Raw genomic sequence first — 24741 nt, 5'->3', positions numbered from 1 at the left:
GGACTAGGCTGGTGTATAAGGGGTCAGCCTGGAAATGTCCCTGCATGATCCTGGGACCATATTCCCAGGTAAATCCCTGCATTTTCTGTTGTGAAAGGGGTATTATTTCAAACAGCCGTGACCTGCAGTGCTCTGAATACAGCAGGGCAGCCCCCTGCTCTCTGCCCAGCTTTCAATGACTGTCACCCCTGCAGCTTCTGCTCCAATTCTCCCCACTTTCACCTCAGCCCGCCCCCCCCTTTAATCATGTGGTGCCGGCGCCCGGCGTGCTCCCCCGACGTCACGCACAACAGCGCGCACAATATTTCAAATGTCCACTCGGCTAGAGGGGACACCAGGAGGGGAGTGGGAGCGTGCTCTGCGCTGCGCTCTGCTCCTCTCCCCATAGAAGCAGCTGCACCGCTCTCCATCTCTCCCTGCAGCAGCAGCGAAGGCTCATATAAAAATTTACAGTAAGTGGCACTTTTTGGGACATTGCTTAAGGGACGCTACAAGTGGCAGTATGTGGGGGCATTATGCATATATGTGTGCCTTAATGTATAAGGGGCATTACGGTGTGCAGCATCATGTGTAAGGGGCATTACGGTGTGCAGCATCATGTGTAAGGGGCATTACGGTGTGCAGCATCATGTGTAAGGGGCATTACGGTGTGCAGCATCATGTGTAAGGGGCATTACGGTGTGCAGCATCATGTTTAAGGGACATTATGTGTGCAGCATCATGTGTAAGGGACATTATGTGTGCAGCATCATGTGTAATGGGTACTATGGTGCGCGGCATCATGTGTAATGGGTACTATGGTGTGCGGCATCATGTGTAATGGGTACTATGGTGTGCGGCATAATGTGTAATGGGTACTATGGTGTGCGGCATCATGTGTAATGGGTACTATGGTGCCATCAAGCAAGAACCCCCTAGCAATGCACACGTAGGTAAGCAGCACTTATGTGGCAAATATGTAATGGGCATTACGGTTTGTTATATAGTATGTAATGGGCATCATGATGTGTGGCACAATGTGTAATGGGCATTATGGTGTGTGGCCTTATGTGTAATTGGCATTACGGCGTGTGGCTTTATGTGTAATGGGTGTTACGGAGTTTGCTAAAATGTGTAATGGGCATTACTGTGTATGGTCTAAAGTGTAATACCACACCCCTTTTTGTGATGCCACGCCTCCTTCCCATGAGGCCACACCCCCTTTTTGCCGCGCGGCTATGCCGCGCAAAGGTCCCCCTACGGTTATGTATAGATCTGGGACCACCCATTACCATAATTCTAGATTCGCCTATGCTCCAGACATAATATTAGGATAAAGCAAATTGGGACGGTTCTCCACCCTGAGAGTGGTGATGTCTTTACTTCTAATAGTTGTACATTTCAAGCATGTTTGTGATCCCAAATTGATTATATTGTGTGATGTAGTGTGTCTATAGCAGCGCTGTAACTAGTGCTCCTGGCTCCCTGTGCTCTTTTACATGTGATGTCATGCATAGGGGTCAGGTCGTCGGCACACGATAATTACAGCAATCTGCGGAGTCCGGGCCACGTTAGTAGACAGTAGGGGAGGCATTACTGCTGCGCTAATGGCTGCAGTCCGGAGGCATTACTGCTGCGCTAATGGCTGCAGTCCGGAGGCATTACTGCTGCGCTAATGGCTGCAGGTTGCCGTTCCCCAAGTGATAAAGATAATTAGTAGATTGCTTTAGAGATTATCCTTAAACGTATAACAGTGGCAGCCTCTTATATGTTCATCTACTACTACTACCTTACTCAGTCCATGGCATGTGGGCCAACCTGACCTCTGGCCTAATTCAGACCTGATTGCTACTGTGCGCATTTGTAGAGGATTGCAATCCTTTAGCCACCGCCTAAATGACTTGTGAATGGTTTGCTAATTGCACTCAATCTGCAGATCGATTTGCATCTCAATTACCATCAAATGAGTTTTCCTATGTGTGTTACTCTGACCTTTCCACAACTCTGTGACAGAGACAGGCTGATCAAGTTGATGTCCCAGAACCTCCCTGAAAGCGCCTGGGCACATCTGCATTTTTTCTGGCTCTCCCAGAAAATGGCAGGTTGCAACCTCCCAAATGCTGGCTTCCTGTCAGTCAAATTGAATAGAGTCATTGCTGTTTTTGTCTGTTTGGCCTTGCGCATGCGTACTACGATCCGTACACATGTGCAGTCATTCGATAATCGATAGGATTGCAAATTCACACAACAGCATAGACTATGAATAACAGCCCTAGTCATATTCCAAAGAAATTGTGGTATCCCGCTGTAAATAACGTTTTTGTCTTACTGATGAGCAAGTTTCCTTAACCTACCTGGGGTGGATTGGTTTTATGACCCCTTGCAATGATGTTTTGGACCTTCACAGAAGTAACCTACAAATACAGTGGCAGTTAGACCCAAATACCTTTTACACGGAATGGGATCATTCGTCAGACTGCATTTAGGTCTACAGTCATTAGGTCGACCCCACTAGGTCGACTGGCAGGAAGGTCGACATGACTTTAGGTCGAATTTGCATAAAGGTCGACATGAGGAAGGTCGACTGGTCATAAGGTCGACATGGGTTTTTCACTGTTTTTTTTATCCGAATGTCGACACAGTCGACATGGACACAGTTGGCAATGAGAATCGGACCCTCGCATCGCTCGCTTCGCTCGCAATGCTTCGGGCACGGTGCCTCGCTGCGCTCGGCACACTATTTTATTCTCCCACCACGCCCTAGTGGATGGTAGGGCATGAAATACCGCCTGTCGGCACATGTCGGCTCAAAAAACAGTGAAAAACCCATGTCGACCTTATGACCAGTCGACCTTCCTCATGTCGACCTTTATGCAAATTCGACCTTAAGTCATGTCGACCTTGGCCCATGTGGACCTTAAGTCAGGTAGACCTTCCTGCCAGTCGACCTAGTGGGGTCGACCTAATGACTGTAGACCTAAATGCAGTCTGACGAATGACCGCATCCCCTTTTACACTGATGAAGAATGGCTTAAACCAGCGAAACCGTTCCAACCTCTTGCCAAAGGACACGTGGCAAGTGGTTATACACCGCTATTAAAAACACATAGGTTTATTTGTACATAATAATGTGCTTCTGCTATAATGGACCTGTTTAAAATAGAAGCTGTTCCATTAAAAGAGTAGCACGAGAACTGATAACTTTAAGCTTTAAAATGTTAACATTTAGCAGCTTTGCATACGAAGGAAAAGCCTGGTGAACTTCTACAGAATTAGGTATACAGTATAGGCTTTATCTCTTGCATCGCTAAATAGCATTTACTGTTCCAGGTATCTTACACTATTCTTAAAAGCCTCCGTTCCCACGAGTCTACCCTAATCTGTGAAGGATCACCTGCTTTTTCAAAACCTAATGTAAAGATTAAAAAGTCAACAGTTTTCATTTATTGTAAAGATGTAAGGGGAACTATATGTTGATTTTATATATTTTTTTGGAACTTGTTTCCTAGAACGGTGCCCACTAAGCAATTTGCTTAGTGGGCTAATCTGCGTAGGAAAATCGCATTGCATGTGCGATGCAATGCGATTTTCCTATGTAATTTATTCACTGCTCTCTCTGCCTCGGGCCATCGCTTTGCATCGCATCTGCCGCAAAATCGAATGCGATTTTATAGGGTGTGGGTGACATTAGGTATACAATAAAATTATTGTATGTCCCCAAAATAGGTTTAACGCACCCCCCCCCCCCCCACTATCCACGCCACCCCGAAGCGTGGCAAGCGGCGGCGGAACGCGTCCTCCGACTTTTTTTATTCCCCCACTATCCACGTCAGCGTGGAGCAGCGGACGCAGAATACATGTAAAGTAGTCCGCGGGGCTCGCTACACTACATAGAATCAACTTCACGACGACGTGGATAGTGGGGGAATGAAAACGCTTCGGGGTGGCATGGATAGTGGAGGGGTGCGTTAAACCTATTTTGGGGACATACAATCATATTATTGTATCAATAATGTCATGGCATCGCACACCCTATAAAATCGCATGTGATCTCATGCGATTTTGCGGGACATGCGATGCAATGCGATATAGTGGGGTACAATGAGCATAGAAAAAATGACATTAAAAAATCGCATCGCATGTCGTTATAATGGCCCATGCGATGCGATTTTCCAACGGTGCCGTACGTAGGAAATCTAGGCGCCGTGCTAGGAAACAAGTACCTTTTTTAGTTATATGTGTAAAATGTCCCATTAGACAGATTCAATAAATTTCTGAATATTTGTATTAACATATCTAGATATTCTGTTTTTTTTAAAACCAGTTAGAGGCCAAAGACTTCTCTTGGAAAATAATAAATGATTTGACATTGAGGATTTCATGAATGTTAGATCCATAGAATGATTCGCATTCCCATCTTGGTTCTATGTACAGGCATGTTGTGGAATGCACTATGCCCAAAATGAATGCATTCATCCTTGTTGGCTCATTCACCCATTCATCTGCCATCTGCATGAACACCTGAAAAACCTCTCTAAGCAAAGTTACATTTTTTATATGAATATATATATATATATATATATATATATATATATATATATAATCATACATACATGGAGCATTCCAAATGTGATTATAATTAATTAAATTAAGGTTAATCATGATATGCATATTGAAAAATACATTCTAAAATGTATAAAGAAAAACAATCTGCATAAACATGGTCACTTCAGTAACATTGTCTGAGATGCATTCTATTATGGGCCCCATTAATAAATTGGTATTAGACATTACTTTGACAAGGTATAGGGACACACCCCGCCCGTTATGGAACTACACATTCGAACATGCCCAACACATTGGTAGTTAAACAAAGCTGGAGGGCCACAATTGATTACTTTTGCCCTAAGTCTTTCAGTTAAGCTAGAGTAGATTGGTAAAACCATTATTTTATTTATTTATTTAAAAACGTGATTGGGATTATTGAAGACACTGCCTTGGTGCTCTTTAATGTGAAATTTATTTATAGACATGTACAGTACATACCTGTTCTCTTAATGTTTTGCAGGCCCAGCTGAATGAAGACCATTTAAAGTGTAAAGTGGCAAATCTTGAAAATCAGATGTTCTTCTATACTCAGGTAAATAAATATGCCTTGATTTTGGTAGCAAACAGTATTTAAATGTTGTTCAAAGGGAAAAAGTGGGCATTTGATTTGGGAGTCATGTTTGTCCCTGTATATGTATCGTTTTCAAAATCCCTGTATATGTATCGTTTTCAAAATCCGATTAATACATTTAAGTAAAACTTAAAAAATAATGTGAAATGGGTGTGAAAACACCTTTTTATTACATTATTTTAGTAAAAATAATGTTACTAAATTGGTCTCTAATTTTGTTTTTGTAAGACTTTCATTTATACTTTTCTGCCTTTTTGTTGTTATTAAATTAAATTTGTAAGCTTTTTTAAAGAATTTACTTTTTTTAAAGCCATTTGATACATTTCAAGTACTGTCCCTATGCCACTTACAGCCTTCTGTTGCATTCTGTTAATGAATATGTCATTATTTGGGGTACCAGGAATGTCTCCCCCACTTGTTCATGTATGAGGCCTATGATTGAATTGGGATAATATTGGCTTGTGGTGGGTCCCTTCTGCTGCAATATTGGGTCAGTCTTACTTGCCATTCAATGTATGAGCAGTTACATATATTGTGTTCTCTAATTACATAGAATCTGCAGAGAATATAACTTATTTATGCCTCATTTAATAGAACTTTCCAAAGACAAGTGTGAAAAAAGTCTTGCTAGAGATGGAGGAACATAAACAGAAATACCAGGAAAAGGCCAAAGAATCTCTCCAGAAATTAACAGATGATAAAATAATGACAGAGAAACGTTTACAGAATACTCAGGTTAGTAATGTAAGAATTGACACAAATGTATTAGTCAGTTGCAATAAAATGCAATGCCCAACAATGTAAGCTTCATATGAAACCCTTGGCTCAAGATAGTGTATGATGTTAGTGTCAGCTTAGGCTTGGCTCAAGATAGTGTATGATGTTAGTGTCCTCTTAGGCTTGGCTCAAGATAGTGTATAATGTGAGTGTCAGTTTAGGCTTGGCTCAAGATAGTGTATGATGTTAGTGTCAGCTTAGGCTTTGCTCAAGATAGTGTATGATGTTAGTGTCAGCTTAGGCTTTGCTCAAGATAGTGTATGATGTTAGTGTCAGCTTAGGCTTGGCTCAAGATAGTGTATGATGTTAGTGTCCTCTTAGGCTTGGCTCAAGATAGTGTATAATATTAGTGTCCTCTTAGGCTTGGCTCAAGATAGTGTATAATGTTAGTGTCAGTTTAGGCTTTGCTCAAGATAGTGTATAATGTTAGTGTCAGTTTAGGCTTTGCTCAAGATAGTGTATGATATTAGTGTCAGCTTAGGCATTTAGACTTAGTGATCTTGATATTTAGGTAAAACACAAACATCACCTGGAATTAAATAGCACTAATGTAGGTGTCACAGAGATGCAATGTAAGGACTCAAACTGGCAGTTAGTGAGTGCTTATTAATAATTCTCTCACGTAGTGTGACATCATGTCCTATCTGATATGTAACCAATCTAAGTATTCAGATGAATAATACCAACACCAAATCATAATACCAACACCAAATCCTAGAATACAGTAAGAAGCATGCACAGTATTTCGGTTTCTCGAGACTGACCTGTAGTATATCTTTTGGTGTCTGAACAAGTGAGGCATGCAGGCACTGGTGATCATTTCTGAAAATGCCTATGCAAAAGTTTAAATATTGTGGCTTGTATCCCATATTACAGATGTCTCTAGTGGTCTCAATGGATGAATGTAAATTGTGGAAAGAAGAATATGAAAACCTGAAAGGAGAGTGGACTGAACTGTGCAACAAGCACTGCGAGCTGAAGAATGAGATGAGTGTAGTTCAGAGCAAACTCCAGGTATCCGAATAAGGAGTGTAACAAGACTATGGGGGTATTCAATCCTGGGTCACGACTGTCGATCTGTCCCGACAGCCATGACCCTGGCCCGTTTACGTCCTCCCCACCTTTTCATACCCCCACTATCCAAGTCAGCGTGGAGTTTATTTTATAAAGTGTGGAGAGCGCACGCGGATTATTTTACATGTATTCCGTGTCCCCTCGCGGGGCTTGCCACGCTTCGGACTCGGTGGCTAACTGCACTCGCCACTTTATAAATTCAACTCCACGCCGATGTGGATAGTGGGGGTATGAAACGGTTGGGAGGACACGAAACGCATCATGCCGGCGCTGTATGAGAGGCATTCACTAGGCTTGCCAAGGATGCTGAGAACAGAGATGCAGTTCCCTGCAACAGTAGTAGCTGCCTCACGGTGACACTACGCTGACTACGCATGGTTGCCACAAAGTCACTACGCTGACTACACTAGACAGCCATTGGGCTACGCTGATAACGTAGCTTAGGCTGCCGCCATGAAACGAAACAAGTAAGGCAGCCATTGGGTTACGCTAATAACATAGCTTCAAACGTAGTGTAAGCTGCCGCCGTGAAACTACACAGGTACCAAACAAAATACTGCACAGAAATCGAACACTCTCTGCACATGTTACATTGCTTTATAACATGGTTTTTGCCCATTTTCAGAACCAATTTGGCCTGCAATGAGGTCCGATTTAAGCCCATGGTCCTTAATGCACCAGAACGGTGTAGGTTTTAAAGATGACCATGGCTCCGCATAGATGGTTAAATCAAACTAACTGAGGTACTAATGAATTCACCTGTGGCCAAGCATGGAAATATTTAAAGCCTGGACCATTACCTTGCCTTAAGAACCTCTGCCCTATACACAACCACAATCTCTAGGATCACTGGATTCTGCTGTGGGATGTTTTGTACGTACACTGTATTCATGAGTCCTTGATTGTAGTTACACTATTTGCTTCTTATACGGTCAGTAGACTTAGGGGCATATTTAACCGCAAATATTTAATATCACCCACATGTATCACAGACTTTGATAACACTGATCGCATCTGCAATATCTCCCTTCCTAGCATTAGTCACTGCTCTCATAGGTTTTGCATTCTGGACTCTCAGCACATTGCAGTGACCTGCAGCTGTTTAGTGTTAAATCATGGCGGAATAATAGCATACTGCATTGCAATTCTGGGTGCTATTATTGCTCTCAGATCACATAAAGGTATGCTTAATACTTAACTGCAAAGGTTGTGTACAAGGACATCCTAACCGTATAAAACTGCTCTAGAAGCATTATCAGCGTCACTTGCATTTGTAAAAGCAAAGAAAAGATTAGTCAATATGTTTCGCCCTCTTTGTATTGTATAACTACACTCAGACAGCAAACTGTTTCAGAAGTCAAATTGAATTGACTTTTAAACAAGTACATTTAATTTTCAATCCGAAGCATATATATTTGTATATGCTTTGGATTAAACATTAAATGTGCTTTTCTAATGTAAGACTGTGCGTTCACTCACAGTCTACCAAACAGGTCAGCGCTGTCCACCGAGCACTCCCTGTCGCCAGCGCATCCCCTCGGTGCCATGTGAGAACACATCATCTTGCATGCGGCCGAAGGGGACAGAAATCATTCGGTGTTCGTATTGGCCCCTTCTGAATGCGTCTGACTTAGGCAGGAATTCAATTACATCCAAAGTCGACTGCTCAGCTGAATTAGTGCGGTAACAGCGGCACTTTAGGCCAGCCCAATCTTGCACAAAACCTTTTACTAACCTTTGCATGCATTCGGGATTCAGCCGGGTGGCTGAAGGGTGTGAGATGAGATGCCATAGTAGGCGCATCAGCCATCGCAAAAGCAATTTGCACACTTCGTCTGAAATTGAATTTCCCTCCTTAGAATAAATCTAGGTACTGAGTGCAAAATGTGTAAAAGTAGCATAGAGATAAGACTTCATTAGTGAATGTTTCTCATATTGTGTACTAGTTAGAATTACAGCATCATATCACTTAGATGTTACCTACATATATGAGGAGTTTGCGCATTCTCTCTGTATTTGCATGATTTCCTACTATTGCTCCAGTGTCCTCCCACACTTCAACAAATCTTCTCTTAGATTACTTGGCACTAATATCGGCTTGCGGTCCTGATCCAAGGCTTCTATCTAACCACCACCCCCTCGCTTGCACCTCTTGTAATCTGTCTGTCTCCCCTTCCTACTAGATTGTAAGCTCCTCCGAGTAGGGCCCTCTTCCCTCCTGTTGTCAAAGCCCTCTTCACATTTCACTCACAGCTCTCCTATACTCCAACACTCAGTGACCATCTTTGTCCGCATACTCATCTCCATCATTGGCCTCAAGCCTCTAGTTGTATGTTGATTGGGTCCTCACTACTTACATTTAAGCTGTAATGTGTATTGAACTGTGGTGCTCTTTATTTGTACTGTATTTTTGTTATTTATTCAATGTTATGCCAAGTTTTGTCTCCCTGTATTGTTCCTTTGTACGGCGCTGCGAAACACTTGTGGCGCCTTATAAATAAAATTATAATAATAATAATAAGGCTTCCACTGCCAGCACAATGCACTGCTGCCTGGCTAATTCTCCCTTTTTTATCTCAACAGAGTATGGGCCTGTTCTGAGCTTGTGCGGGCAACACATGCACCACACCTCACATACTTCGTAAAAGCATTCACTCTGTTTTTCAGACAGTTCTGGAAGCTACAGTGGTTGTGACTGGATTTTCCCAAATTTTGCTATGGGGCTGTACAATGCACTGTACCACCCCTAGTTAATACTTAATTACAGTATGATATTGTGTACACAAGACAGAATAATATCTTGAGCATACAGTACTTTTATTTTTTTTGCCATACTTTCAGTGGGTTGAAACTCGAGATTCACAATGTCGGCAACTTCAGAACCGCCTACAAAGCCTAGAAAAAGAGAACATCGAATTGCACGCCTGGAACGAGCAGCTTCAGGAGGACCTAGAGCTACAGAAAGAGCAACAGGGTTCTTTACAAGGTTTCTATAACTCATAGGCCTGTTTATTATGGTCTCTTTTCACTGTGTGATAATATGTTGGACTGATCATTGCTTTAGATCCATTCTTTGGAGTCTATTCACATACATAGTGAAAAGTGAATTGCTACTTATCACTATACTGTACATCAGTTTGATGTGGGATATAGCTTTGATCATGTATACTGTACTAACCGTTCTATGCGATCCGGTATCCTGGGATCCAGCGGTGCAGTCTTCTCTGGCAGTTTCATCTGGATTGCTTGGAGACAGCCAGCAGGCCCCGCCTGCGACAGAGGTTTAGAAGCTCAATGATTTCCTGCTCTCTGCCCAATAACTGGGCTGGTTGCTGGACAGAGAGCAGGAAATCCATTGAGTTTCTCTGCTGTTTTCGCATTGAAGCGCTATTCTGAGCTGGCAAATCTGTACTCAGTGGTGGAAAGCAAACCAGGGCTTTACATTCTCTAATGAATTGTACTCACCATACAGAAGTATGGTGATGCTATTCAGCCATAGAGCAGGGCAGCCCCTGGAGATGTCAGAAAGTTCTCCATGGTAACCTGCTCTGCGAATAACCCATAGGAGAAAAATAGGGCTTCTCTTGGCTTCATGAATAGAACACTTTATCTCCTACTATAACCTATATTTACTACCTGAATGGTACTAACATGAATGTCAGATCTGGGTAAGACCAAAGCTACGGATTCCTTATTAACACACAATGGACATTATGGTACTTGTGGACAATCACGGCTCCCACGATGTGCATCGTATGGTAAAAAAATCGCATCGCATGCGGTCGCATGCGATCGCATGCGATTTTTAACAGAAATGCATCCAAATGCATTGAAATTTGTATAAAACATGTTCAATGGCCCCCAAATGTCATTTTCCAGGCTGTACCACCCCCACTATCAACGCGAACCCGAAGCGTGGCGAGCGCAGGCGGTACTCGTCCTACGACATTTTCATTCCCCCACTATCCACGTCGGCGTGGAGTTGAGAATAGAAAGTGTGGCGAGCGCAGCGAGCCACCGAGCCCGAAGCGTGGCAAGCACAGCCGGATACCTTCACAGGTATACGCGTCCCCTCGCGGGCTTCACAGGTGTCCGCGTCCGCTCGCCACACTTTCTGTTCTCAACTCCACGCCGACGTGGATAGTGGGGGAATGAAAAGGTCGTAGGACGCGTACCGCCGCCCCTCGCGGGCTCGCTACGCTCGCCACGCTTCGGGTTCGCGGTGATAGTGGGGGTGGTACAGCCTGAAAAATGACATTTGGGGGCCATTGAACATGTTTTATACAAATTTGGATGCATTTCTGTTAAAAATCGCATGCGATCGCATGCGACCAAATCGCATGCTATGCGATTGCATGCGATTTTTGGGAAAAAAATGCCAAAAAACGGCAAAAATCGTATCCAATCGCATGCCACTACATATGGCATGCGATGGCATGCGATGGGAGCCGTGATAATCCACAGGTACCGACATTATTTATGATGTGTATTAAGGGGGTAATTCTAGTTTACTGTCTAATTAGCGAGTTTGGCCCCGTCCCAATGTTTTGGATACTGCACAATGTCTATTATGCGCATCTGCACGTCTTTGTCCTGGCGCTCGCGAAAAAAAAGTCAGTACCCTACCCACTGACTTTTATTGTGAAGCTAGAAGAAATCATTTGCTGGACGGCAACCATTGAATAATTTCTTCTGCAGCAAAGGGATGTCTTCGTTACATAACCCCTCGCATGTTAATGAGGGGAATCGGCGGTGTGGAGGGCAGAGCCTCAGGCATTCGGTAAACTGCGATCTTCGCACCTTACTGAGCCAACCTGAATCGGCCCCTAAGGTATTTAGTCACAGCATAAGCTTTGATGTACCCCGGTGCGTCTAGATTTGGCAGAGGAGCTGGCAGCTGGTGAGCCGAGGTTTGCAGATTAGCACAAAATCAGATTTTGTTCTGGAAGTCAGATGATGAAAATTAGATGTTATGATTACATTCTGCATAGTGTGTTCAATTTAGCACCAGGTCAGCCCAGTCAGTGATCAAATATTATAGAATAGGGTGCATTTTGCACCTTCCTGTTGCACTTACTGCACTGTATATAAAGGAAAAAACACATTTCTAGGTGCAGATTTCGCTTTTTAGGCCAACCCAGTCTTATGTATTATTGCCCCCCAAAGACTTAATCCAGCTCTGGGGTGTTGACAATGAAAGTGGGGAGAGGATGTGTGTTGGGGTTGCTGGTAGTGAATAAGTGTATGTCTGAGTACTGCAGGATGGTTGGTAATGAATGTGGGTTATGGGAGTATGCCTCTGATTGCTGCTGGGATTTGGTCGGTAGTCGCCCCTTATGCCTTTATATCCTTGACAGTAAATAACACCACAGAGAAATAAGCAAAGCAGAAGTTTGCGAAGCGCTAAATGTTCTGTAATTGTAGCAGTAATAAGTGTCCCTGCAATGTATGCCCATTACATTATTTTGTAAAACTTTTTTTTTTTTTCTTTAAACTAGATAAAAAAGTGGCTCCATTTAAAGAGTACATGAACATGTGAGTAACTGTTAATTTGGTAGATGGCTAACTATGCACCTTCTTTTCTTTAGCAAGATTGAGGAATGCAGAAGAGCAAAAACTACAGATGCGGTCACAAATGAATGCATTGCACAGTAAGTTGTTAGTAACAGTAGTTAATGGTTAGGGCTTGTTCACACCTACAGTATCTGCTGTTAATGCTCTTTTCGCCCACTGACCAACACCACATTAAAAATAGAATGAATGGTTTCCCTATGGCTCATTCCTACTGTTTTTCAAAATGCTGTGTGTTTAACATTGTGTTCTACATTACAGCGTTTTTATTCCCTAACACACACTGCTTGTACAATAGCTGCATTGGCAAAAGGTCCACTTATGGAAAACACATTATTATCCTTTACTAAAGCAGACCATTTTCATCTCAATCTATTTTTCCAGTGCGTGAGTGTGAGTGAGCACTTTAAAGTAATAGTACTGTTTAATGCAGTGGTAGCCAACCCTAGCCCTCAAAAGCTACCAACAGTTCACATTTTCCAGACAACCTAGCTGCTGCACTCATTAATCACTGACACATTTTAAAAGATATACAGATGGAGCTAATTAGCTCACTTGTGATTCTGTGAGGAGACCTGCAAAATATGAGCTGTTGGTAGCTCTTGAGGACTAGGGTTGGCTACCCCAGGTTTAATGTTTCTACGGAGTTCTTATTTTTTCGGTATGTATCATATCAAACACCAGCACTCTGGGGTTCAGCCTGTTAGCTGCAGTGGTCTTGAGGGTGCGAGTCATTGAGGCAGCAGCCGTATGTTACGGTGGCCGAGATTCTCAGTTATCGCTGCCCTGTAGGGCTCCGAACACTTGGCTGCAAAGTAGGGCAAAGAGTGCAAGTTCTGGGGCTGTTGCAGGCATTCAAATGCATTGGCAATGGCACATTGCACCCTTTGCGCACTATAGGATTGATCCCTAAGGGATCACTGACCCACATATACAGGGACCAGAGGTACGCTGACACACACACACAGGGACCAGAGGCACGCTGACACACACACACAGGGACCAGAGGTACACTGACACACCGATAATATGGCACTGACCCACATATACAGGGACCAGTGGCACGCAAACACACACACATACTGTGAGGGCACACTGACACACACACACACACATATACTGGGAGTCTTGGACCAGAGGCACAATGACATACACACACATGCAAGTGCACACTGACCCACATATACAGGGACCATAGACACACTGCCGCCTACCACCTCTCTTCCCTCTTCTCCTTCTGATGAACAATACCTATAGTAGGTGCAGCGCTGCCCTGCGGATGGCCCCAGATGACCTACAGCACGGTGCTGTGGAACGGAAGCACAGCATGTGAACCATCAGGCTGTGGGACTGGGGAAATGGCCCATGCCTTTACCCCGTCGCTATGGCGCTTCAGCTACAGGGCATTCAGCAGCCCTCGGCCATTTGAAATGCGGCAGTGGCTAGTGAGCCAATAAGGGCTTGCGGCCCACCAGCTGCGCTGATGGGCTGCCAGACCACAAGCTCACATTGGCTCATGCGCCGGCGACACATTTCAAATGGCCATGGACTGTCAGAGGCGGATGGGTGAATCACGGTCACGGCAGGAAGTTACAGGCATGTTGTATACCCTTAGAAGGGTGACACTCGAACCCTGCTAGTTGGCGTGAGCATTAGGGTGTGCCTGTGTAAACTTGGCACACGCCTATGACAGGAGTAAGAAATCACTACTTATACGAGGATCGGGTCAGCGACCAATCTGTGAGATGAGGTGTTGAGGGCTCTGCAGATGATTGTGAATAATTGAATACTTTAGAATAGTGGTTCCCAAATTCAGTCAAATGTGCTTAAGCATGGATATCTTTAAAACCAGGAATGTTCGGGTGCCATGAAGACTAAGGGGCCGATTCAGGATCACTCGCAGTGATCTGAATTCGGCCCCTGTCCCGATGCGCATTTCTGTGCATGTGTAAACAGCAAATGGCCGCTGTGAGTTACACACTCCACGCGCTGTTTGCGGGAGAGAGGGTAGGTGATGGTGCTGGACCATGAGAACACCTAGCGTTTTATGGGCATCGCCATGAAAATGCTGGGCACAGTGGAGTAAGTTTGTCCCATAAGCCCGGAGGCAAGATGAATATTGGTGCCACACACACACACACACACACACACACACACACACACACACACACACACACAACATTATTCGAAATATATATTATATACATTTACAGAGTGAGAGAGTACACATGTATATTTCACAACTCAGCCACAGAAGTGATTTGATGGCTTTCAATTAATGGATTTAAACTGGCAGTGGTGAAGAGATGCCCCCTTGAGAGCAGGAGCCCGGCGGCAGATGACTCCATTGCCTACCAGAGTTCTGCCTCTGGCTGGGCATTCCCATGGGTACGCAGGCGGGCTGCTGACATCACATGACATGAGTGAGTTGATGTCACATGACAAGGGCGAGCCCCATTCCTGCCACCGCCCGCTGCCCTGATACTTGCGAACGGCTCGGTGACTATGCAGGTCACTGTAGCCATTCCCAAGTGGGGCTGCACATGGGCATATTAAACCATGCGCATGTGCAGTCCCACAACCATTGGGATAGGGCCGAACTCGCAAATTTGGAAGTGAACTAAAATCACCACCATAGTCTCTTAATCTGCATAACGACTGAGTCCGAAGTGTTGCATATCAATTAATTAAAATAGTCGACGTCCTGGTTGCATCATGTTGTGAATAAGATGCATTTTGCAAGAAAAAAAGTGCAATGCAAGCTTCTCATGCTGTGTGGCATATTGAGGCTAGATGTATGAGGACACCACTGTAGATGGGTTCTGTAAAACATAAGGATCATTTGGTTTTATTACTACTGTAGGCGTGTCAGATTATGTGTTAATGATTTTCAGTCACCAAAAAATGTGGATTTGCTTTTGCAGCTGAGCTTGCAGCATTGGAGCACAGACATTTGTCAGATATTACCGAAGACACAACATTACAGACGTGTGACACAGATGAAGCGCTGCAGAGTGACCAGCTCCAAGTTGTTAAAGACCAACTAATGGCAAAAGAAAAGGAGGTAAATATGTATCCTTTGCCACTAGGCACCTAGAACATCACGAAGGCTCATTTACACAAGTTCACTAGTGTATTGGTGAGAATGTATGCAGATGACTAGTGCTATAAGTGAATTGATTTACTGTAATGTTTAGCGTTCACATTAGGCTCTTTTAGCCGGCACCACACCGTGCTGATTTTAAAATGGGAAAATGCCCAAATTGTGATGACCTGCTCACAACAACTTACCCAGTGCCGTCCCAATTCCTATGCCGCGGCTGATGAATAGATGCAGTGTGTATGCACTCAGCATCTATTCAGGGGTAAAACTGGGCTAGCCCAGCACTGCAGTAAGTGCTGGGTACATCCCCAAGAGTTTTTACAGGTCCTTGAGATTTTCCACCAACAGGCACATAGAGGATGCTTGCTGGGACCTGTTGTTCCCATATAAAGGACATAATTACTTTTTTTACAACATCCCACTATCAACTTTGCACCCACCAGCAGGCATGCCCCAGCTTCAGCACAGGCCTGGGGTAAACTAGAGAGGGGGACCCATTTATTGGGGGTCCCCACTTCTTTAGCAATCCCCACCATGGGTTGACTGGGTGTTTAACACTTTGGCCAGGGTGACCACTATGGCATTACACCCTATTTTGGGTGCAGACTTCATGTTCTGCAGTGTTTGGCACATACAGCAAACACAGCTGACAAATATGAATCAATTAGTAAACGAATAACAAGATTTCACAGAAATCAACTCATAGTAAGTTTCTGCCTGATTTTTTATTTTTAAACATTCATCTGCATCTGATCAATGATCAGAGTGTTTAAACTTGGATTGGAGAGTAGGGGCTAAATTGTCTATGGTGTTAATTATAACTATTGTGTCTGGCAGTGTGCAGGTCTGAAGACTGAAGTTGCGCTGATAACAGAAGAATATTATTCTTGTCGGAGAAAATTACAGCAGTGTCGGAATGGGTTCAAGAAAACTCATAAATGGAAACTAAAGGTACAGTATCTTGGTGAAATAACTTTTTGGTTTCCTTTCTAGTCAAAGCAACAGCAGTTGAAAGATTGTACCTAGCTTGATTTATATTTTCAGTTATTTTTCAAGAAGCTGTATTTCCAATGTAAAGCTAAAAATTGTATTTATACATCTTTTTTTTTCCCCCAATATATATTTTATTGAAGCTTAAGTAATGAGACCGTATACAATAAGTGTCCACATATATAATGCAGAAGAGGTCAAACAATAAATTGTACATGTATGTCTTGTACTGTTCTAAGACAATGAGAAGCTTCAAGTAACTTTTTCCTAACTTAATATAACAGCTTGAATCATGAGGGCAACACACACACATCTAGAGTGATGATCTATCTTGTAAGAAGAAGGCTGTGCGGTTCACAACAGATTCAGTTTATGCGTATACCGTATAACCTTATAACAATAATTTGTCATATTCTTTGTTTCACCTAGAAAGATGTGCGTGTATAGCCATACTGCTTTTTGTCCAAAACAGAGGACAAAACAATATAAGCAACTTTAATAAAACAAACCATTGCCGCCTACCCGGTTCCCAAGGATGCCGAGGAGAGGCTCGAGTAAGAAGAGGAAGAGGGAAAGAGAGTGAAGGGAGAAAAAGAAGGAAGGAGGGGAGGGGGGAGGTATCAGAGTCGTAGAGTAAAGGAATTTAAATTGTCTTATATGGGAATAGGGTCTTTATTGCCAAGGAGTTGATATGAGTATTTACACATTTTAATAGACATTCAAGTTGTAGCGGAGGATGGTAGTAGAGAGTTTCCTATTTTGGAGGGCCCCATATCTTGCTGCTCTCCCCTTCCCTGTTGCAGAAAGCAGCACTTGGCGAAGAGGCAGCTGCAGAAGCAATGTCCGATCTCTCTCTCTCTCTGTGATGTACGAAGATTTAAAAAATATATATATATTTACTGAGGTGTGGGGCTGGCCACACCTCCATGCATAGGCCATGCCCCCTCTGAGTACCTGGGCCATTTACTTTCAGGGGATGTTTAGTTGCCCCTAGCTCAATGGTGGGAGGAGGTTAAAAAGTTTATTATGAAGTACTTCCTTTACTGGCAATGTAACCAGATTTACATGTAAAGTGCTGAAATAGCCCTCTTTCCTTATTGTATTCTATGTCAATTAATCCCTGTCTCCCCACAGAAACATTGCTGTTGCTGGACGCCAGTCTTCATACTGATGTTTGCTGTAATGTTCGCCTGCTATTTCTCTACCCACATGGATTGTTATCTAGACTGAACCTTCTGACTACCTCAACTTTATAGATGGAAATAGTTTATACAGAAGCTTGTTTTCTTACTGAAGTTACTAGTGTCATTTAAATATATTTTTCAAAAGAAACCTTGTTTCAGTCTTGTTTTCTGGTAAACATTCAGTTTATTCTGTCAGCTGGTAATTGACACTGGGGATTTCTAAGAATATGATTATTGATGCAGATAAGAACAAAAACATACAAATCAAAGTAATAACAAGATGCTTTGGGGGAAATTTACTAAGATGGGAGTTGTATTTCACATGGGACGTTGCTACGGGCAACCACTCAGATACTATGTATTATCTTCAAGAAGGTGCTAAATAAATAGCTTGATTGGTTGCCCATAGCAACATCCGATGTGAGATAGAACTCCCATCTTATCCCCCCTTCTCACTGCCGCAAAAACCCAGGTTTTTGCCAGGGCAAGCAGTAATTTCCCGTGTCCTATCTCAGTGTGAACGGGTGTGAGTGAAATTCCCGGATGTAATGCCCTAGGAATTACCCATGGGTTTTTTGCAGGGTTATTCCTGGGAATTACCCGGGTGTCCACCAGTGTGAACAGGCGCGACCCAGGTTTTTCACACAGGATGTGAAAAAGCAAGCTGAACGGGACAGATACAGGAATTTCCTGGGTTTAAGGTGCAGTATGAAAGGGGTCTGTGAGCTGAGATGATCTGTGCCCCGCCAAAAACACAGGAAAAAAACCCAGTATTTTGCAGGGGCGGCAATGAGAACATGGTATAAGTAAATTCCCCCTTTGGATTTATCTGCATGTTTATTATGCAATATGTTCTTGAAAGTTTGAGCAAAACCCTTCAACAATCGTCAATGTTACTTCTTGCAGGTTCCTTTTATATCAGCATCTCGCTTTGCTTTATTTTATATACTGTACATTCCCTTGATATGTTTATATCCTAAATATAACAGGTTAGTACTAGTTTGGATAAGAAAGGCTATTTGACCCAGAATGCTTACGGAGTGTGCAAATGTCCAGCCAGTGCCAGGCACATGCCTACAAACAAGCATGATGTGTATCTGTAGCCCACCATCTCTCGTCTAGCTGCGACTCTCTTGAGGGCTGGTCCTTGTTCCCAAAATACAGGGGACAAAACGAATAGTGGTCCCCCCATATTTTGTGAACTGGCACCAGGCCCAACCAGCCAGCAGGATAATGCCACAGCCACACAACACATTTGTTGGCAAGCTGCTCAATCAAATTGTGATTTCACTAAGTTGCTAAAAGGGAGGAGTAATTCTGGTTAGGAAAAAACATTTTGTATCCCAATTGCACACTGAGTGAGAAATATCTACATAATAATCAGATAATATAGAGATCTTGGTTGCATAAATCTGCACATATAGGGCTAAGAACCCAGGGCGTACGTCAAGGTGTCTGTGTCACTGGGGCTCCCCAATACTGGGTATGGGTCTGGGTGTTGGACCCCATCATGCTGGCACAGTTATAATTTTCCAACATGTCGGGCTGAGAAATTGCATGAAAAGTGTCCAATAGCATGAGCTTCATCTCCGATTCCGATCCAATGTGCGGTCACCATGGCTGCCACAAAGATTTTATCGCATTCTACAGCCTTGACTAGGATCACATGCAAGACCAAAGGACCTTATACGGTGTATCTTATGTGATTTTGTTGACAGGGAAGCTGCTGGGGAGCTCAAGAGAAATCGCATGTGACTTCATGAGTCCGATAAGCTGCACTAGTGTATGCCTTTACTCAGGCTGCTTACAGCACACTATTGTATTAAGGAAAGTCTGTAGCACCACATGTATCAAAAATAATCAAGTTCTATTATATTAAGCATCAAGGTAAAACTAATTATTTTGCCCTAGAATTTTAGAAGCTGTAATGGCTACAAGTAGGGTGACCAACTCATCCCTTTAATCCGGGACACATTAATTACACAGGTTCTGTCGCAGTTTAAAACCAGGTGAAATGGAGTCTTGAGGTGTGGCAGTTTAAAACCAGGTGAAAGCCAGCCACAGAACCTGTGTAATTAATATGTGTCCCAGATTAAAGGGATGAGTTGGTCACCCTAGCTACAAGTGATGCATTGTTATTTATAAATACTCCTTGCAGGTGCAAATTCAGTTATACCATGTTCTCATGCAAATTACCGTATCAAGCATGACCCAGTTATTTCAACACAGGTTTTTCTTTAGTGTGAACGGCACAACCCGGGTTGAAATTCCCCAGTCCCCTACCTTGCTTATAACCCGGGTTGGAGACCCATAAGGTAACTGTAACTTGGCTAGCAGTGAGAATGGTGGTCCGGAGCCGCAGTCACCAGCATTTAAATGCCGGGTAAAAGCTGTGTTCACACTGGCAGCGAAAATATGGTATTGGCCATATTAAGCTGAACTAGATGGCGCAAGGGGGACAATAAAAGCACACACTACAAACTCACCGCTGATGCAGAGGACAGGATCCTGACGCTGGGTACATACAAACATTTATCTATGCAATCTGACAATGTATGGGAGCAAATGACAATTAACCATTTCCTACAAAATGCTGGAAAGCAGACAATAGTCATTCAAACAAATTGATTAAAGCTGTTTCATTTAGCTAAATTATCCAAACAATCCTCCTTGTCCATTTTCCAAGGTTTGGGAATGAATGGTTGACTTTCATTTGATCATTCATTTTTCTTCTCTGCAGACAGACATGACAAATCAATCTGTCTGTGAGAAACCAGCTTAACGCTGGAGGAGAAGACACCGCTTCGGAAAGTGAGTAAATAAGACTAAAGCAGCCCATACACGGTCCGTTTAACGGATCCGTTTGGGACTTAATTAGCACACATCGGATCGGATCCCTAGTGCATGCAGTGTGCATGCAGTGCGATCCGATGTGTACCTAGTATAAAAAGTATGTGCAGCACATACTTTTTGTACCGTACTATGTGCTGCGCGGGAGCGCGCATCGCATAGTACAGAACGGAGCCATACACAACGGACCGTGTATGGGCTCCTTAAGTAAGCTAATTGTAAGCTTCCAATTATTTAATTGGCCCTCAGGACAAGTACCAGGGATTTTTCCTTACAAAAAAATAAATAAATCAGACTTGCTCTGGAGGTGAGTGAAAAAAAGACGCAACGATTTCTAGAGAAATCACGTGTCTCATTTTTAGTCCTGTAATAGCATAACCTTGTACACAATTTACTTTAGTTATTAGTGTAACATGTCCAGATATTGTGCACAGATGTAATAACTATTTGCTTAAATCCATTTTAATAAAAAGAAAACACACACATAACACGCTTAACATGTAGAGATAGTTCAGAATATTGCCGGTTGACTTTCATTTGATCATTCATTTTTCTTCTCTGCAGACAGACATGACAAATCAATCTGTCTGTGAGAAACCAGCTTAACGCTGGAGGAGAAGACACCGCTTCGGAAAGTGAGTAAATAAGACTAAAGCAGCCCATACACGGTCCGTTTAACGGATCCGTTTGGGACTTAATTAGCACACATCGGATCGGATCCCTAGTGCATGCAGTGTGCATGCAGTGCGATCCGATGTGTACCTAGTATAAAAAGTATGTGCAGCACATACTTTTTGTACCGTACTATGTGCTGCGCGGGAGCGCGCATCGCATAGTACAGAACGGAGCCATACACAACGGACCGTGTATGGGCTCCTTAAGTAAGCTAATTGTAAGCTTCCAATTATTTAATTGGCCCTCAGGACAAGTACCAGGGATTTTTCCTTACAAAAAAATAAATAAATCAGACTTGCTCTGGAGGTGAGTGAAAAAAAGACGCAACGATTTCTAGAGAAATCACGTGTCTCATTTTTAGTCCTGTAATAGCATAACCTTGTACACAATTTACTTTAGTTATTAGTGTAACATGTCCAGATATTGTGCACAGATGTAATAACTATTTGCTTAAATCCATTTTAATAAAAAGAAAACACACACATAACACGCTTAACATGTAGAGATAGTTCAGAATATTGCCTAACTATGTGTATATATTGATATATCGGGCAACGTCGTTGCTGTGAGTTCGGAAACTAGGACATGTGGGAATCCTTTCAGCCTAGAGGAGGTAAGATTCCGTACCCTCATAGGAAGGGTTCTGATATGGTCATCACCCCCAGAAAAGGGGGTGATGGCAGACACATTGAACTCATTGAAAATAAGGTTGGACAAACATTTTCAGGAAAATAACTTTCAGGGTACAACTAATCACTATTTAGCCATAGTTGGAAAAAGGGTAAACTGAAATGGGAATCTCGCATTATCTTTTTTCAACCTCAACTACTATGTCAATATGTCACATCCTTGTAGCAGCTATTCGTGGCACCTGTGTCCTAAAAGGTGCAAACATAACTTTTTAGGAATTACATGTTGATATTGAAGAAATAAATCCTTTAGGGACCAGGTAATCATCATAATAACCAATAAGAAATTGATGTCATTACAATAAATTAAGTACAATATATTGCAGGCTGGGGTTGTAATGGAAACAGAGCAGATGCATCTATTATCTCATTTGCATAATATACACATTCCTTTAGAGAGCCACAGCTGGTAGTGTTACAGTTTCTGTGATAATTTCAAGGTCTGTGAAATGACCTTGTTCATGAAACACACGTCTGACATCCTGGCTCCATGCCTGCAGGGGTGATTGCAGAGAAGGATATATCGACTCGGGAATAGAGAAAGAATAAAGCTGGAGTTTATGCACTTTTATTTTAGGACACGTGGTCTGGATAATGAAACGCTTCAGTGGAATAAGAGACAAGCAATTCTCAAAGTTTTTTGTGGTGTCGAACCAGTAAACAGCCGGGTAATGGAGAAGGACACCGAACATTGTGCAGAGATTCCATTCTGGACAAGGGAGCTCTCCAACTGTTATAGTACCTGTCTGTTCTTCCAGATAAGGTCCCAAATGTGTCAAAAGATCCGAGAGATGGGAACGGATCTGATAAAGTTCATCCTGGCTAAGTATCTTGGGTTGCTTGAGCTGGCCAGAAACATCTATTACGTGTAAGTCCTTACTCTGTAGTAATATCTTCAAGCAAGGGACAACCCTTGACACATTAAGAATAAGAATATTCTCTGCCATGTTAAGAAGGTGGAGAGGCCCCTGTATAAAACCCATTTTTTGAAGTTCCTTAAGGTAGCTCAGGATTTGCAGCACATCTGCTGCACTGTAGTCATACAAAAAGCATGGCTTTACTCCACAGTCCACAGACAGTATCTCAGCAGCGAGTGTCAGGGCTAATGACCTCTTCAGCTTTTTTAGATGGTTCTTTGCTGCCGACTGCAGATCCATTAAGAGAGACATTGAAGCAGAACTCAAGGAAGTATGAAAGGGACTTGTATCGACATCTATAATACATAAACAAAACCCCTTTAGTGAAACATTGAGGATTACACTGCTACAATATATAAATAGTTTAATATAAAACATAATTATTCCCTTTAGTAGTATGCTTGCAAATTTTCAGGCTGAGCAGTGCTGCTGGCACTGGAAAGCCCGGAAAATTTCCATTCATGCTAGTGATAAATAGGTGTGCGCCAGTGGTGCACTATGTGGCAGCACCTCTCACATGCTCACCCACTCACCCCTCCAGCCAACCCACACATCCCTCCCCTATTTTTTACCCCGTTGATCGCATGCCACTCTCCTCCACCCCCTGCCTGGTACCCGCGCACCCCTGAACACCGCTGAGTGTCTGACGGGGGCAGCAGTGACAGGCCCAGGGGCAGCGGCAGCCCCTTCAGTGCAGAACAAACCTGCCCTAGGAGGTTTGTCCTGCCCCAGAAAAACCCACCACTGAAGGGGCTGAATTTAAAAAATGCACCTAATTAGCACATACCAAGTAACATGTATATCATTATATACCTATACATTCTATTCTATACTTTAAAAGGATAAAACTACTACATATATAGCATACCAGCATGTAGATATAGAACTCTGGTTCCCAAACTCAGTCTTCAAGGACCCCAAACAAGTTAAATGTTTACAGTCACCCGGCAGGTGCACTCATTACTCACCCACATTTTAAAAGATCCACAGGTGGAGCCAATTATTTCACTTGTGATTCTGTAAGGAGACCTGCAAAACATGCACTTTTGTATAAACTAGTAGTGTATACAGCATTAGACAGTACTACAGGTGTAAATATAGAAAATGGTATACACTATTTGTATTAACTAATGAAGGCAGCTGACATACTGTATGCTAGGTCGCCCGCCCACCTCTTTTCCATCACTACTTTTCTCCCAGTTCTAAATCTGGCCGTCTCACTCTGCCCCACAACTTAAGGTGCATACAGGTGTCGATAACCGATTGAACGGCCGATAAATCATCAACCAGTGTGTATGAGTGATAGATCTGTGAACGGTGTTGTTCACAGACATATTGCGTCTGCTCTGCAACACAGCCGATGCTCGATATAATTAGAGATATATTGGCGCATAGTGCTGTGTGTATGGGCGATCAGCCGAGACGGGAGCCGGTGGCGATTGACAGCTCAGTGGACGGGGGCATGAAAATGAGCCTGCCCACTTGTGATGTCAGTTCCGACAGATCAGGCAGTGTGAATGGAAAACACACTGCCCAATCCATAAGTACATATATCTATGAATGTGTATCCAGCTTTAGTCCTGTGCTTGAGTAATTTTCCAGAATTGTATGGCTTAGCTAAGTACACAATAGATGGTGCAAGGAGCGGGAGCAAAGCTGCAAGGGTTTAGCTAGCGATATTCTAAGTCATCCTGTCAATACAGATGACATCTCTAGCAACCCGCGGCAGCACGCATCATCAATGATAAAGTGC

The 24741-nt window shown here is 43.1% G+C and overlaps 2 protein-coding genes across 8 annotated transcripts in view; one reads left to right on the top strand and one right to left on the bottom strand.

Moving 5' to 3' along the window:
• The window catches only part of TRAF3IP3 (TRAF3 interacting protein 3), a 73786-nt gene extending 55788 nt beyond the window's left edge, over positions 1 to 17998 (top strand). For all 4 annotated transcript variants that reach the window (XM_083172812.1, XM_083172813.1, XM_083172815.1 and 1 more), the window contains exons 8-15: positions 5048 to 5119; positions 5753 to 5893; positions 6812 to 6949; positions 9851 to 9995; positions 12598 to 12660; positions 15505 to 15644; positions 16521 to 16634; positions 17808 to 17998. In XM_083172812.1, the coding sequence (XP_083028938.1) occupies positions 5048 to 5119; positions 5753 to 5893; positions 6812 to 6949; positions 9851 to 9995; positions 12598 to 12660; positions 15505 to 15644; positions 16521 to 16634; positions 17808 to 17903 (909 nt within the window). In that variant the 3' untranslated portion in view covers positions 17904 to 17998. The remainder of the gene's footprint in view (positions 1 to 5047; positions 5120 to 5752; positions 5894 to 6811; positions 6950 to 9850; positions 9996 to 12597; positions 12661 to 15504; positions 15645 to 16520; positions 16635 to 17807) is intronic.
• Positions 17999 to 19994: 1996 nt separating this feature from the next.
• C2H1orf74 (chromosome 2 C1orf74 homolog) overlaps positions 19995 to 24741 on the bottom strand; it is a 10110-nt gene continuing 5363 nt past the window's right edge. For 3 of the 4 annotated variants that reach the window (XM_083172818.1, XM_083172816.1, XM_083172819.1), the window contains exons 2-3: positions 23957 to 24017; positions 19995 to 23284 (exon numbers count right to left, since the gene is read on the bottom strand). In XM_083172818.1, coding sequence (XP_083028944.1) covers positions 22464 to 23240 — 777 coding nt within the window. In that variant the 5' untranslated portion in view covers positions 23241 to 23284; positions 23957 to 24017 and the 3' untranslated portion in view covers positions 19995 to 22463. Of the gene's footprint in view, positions 23285 to 23956 lie in introns of all 4 variants that reach the window. The other variant, XM_083172817.1, reaches the window with a different exon arrangement.

The sequence above is a fragment of the Crinia signifera genome, chromosome 2 (assembly GCF_055691185.1).
Source record: "Crinia signifera chromosome 2, ASM5569118v1, whole genome shotgun sequence".
Lineage (NCBI taxonomy): Eukaryota > Metazoa > Chordata > Amphibia > Anura > Myobatrachidae > Crinia > Crinia signifera.
Note: the sequence above shows the minus strand (reverse complement) of the source record. Positions and strands in the feature narration are given on the sequence as shown.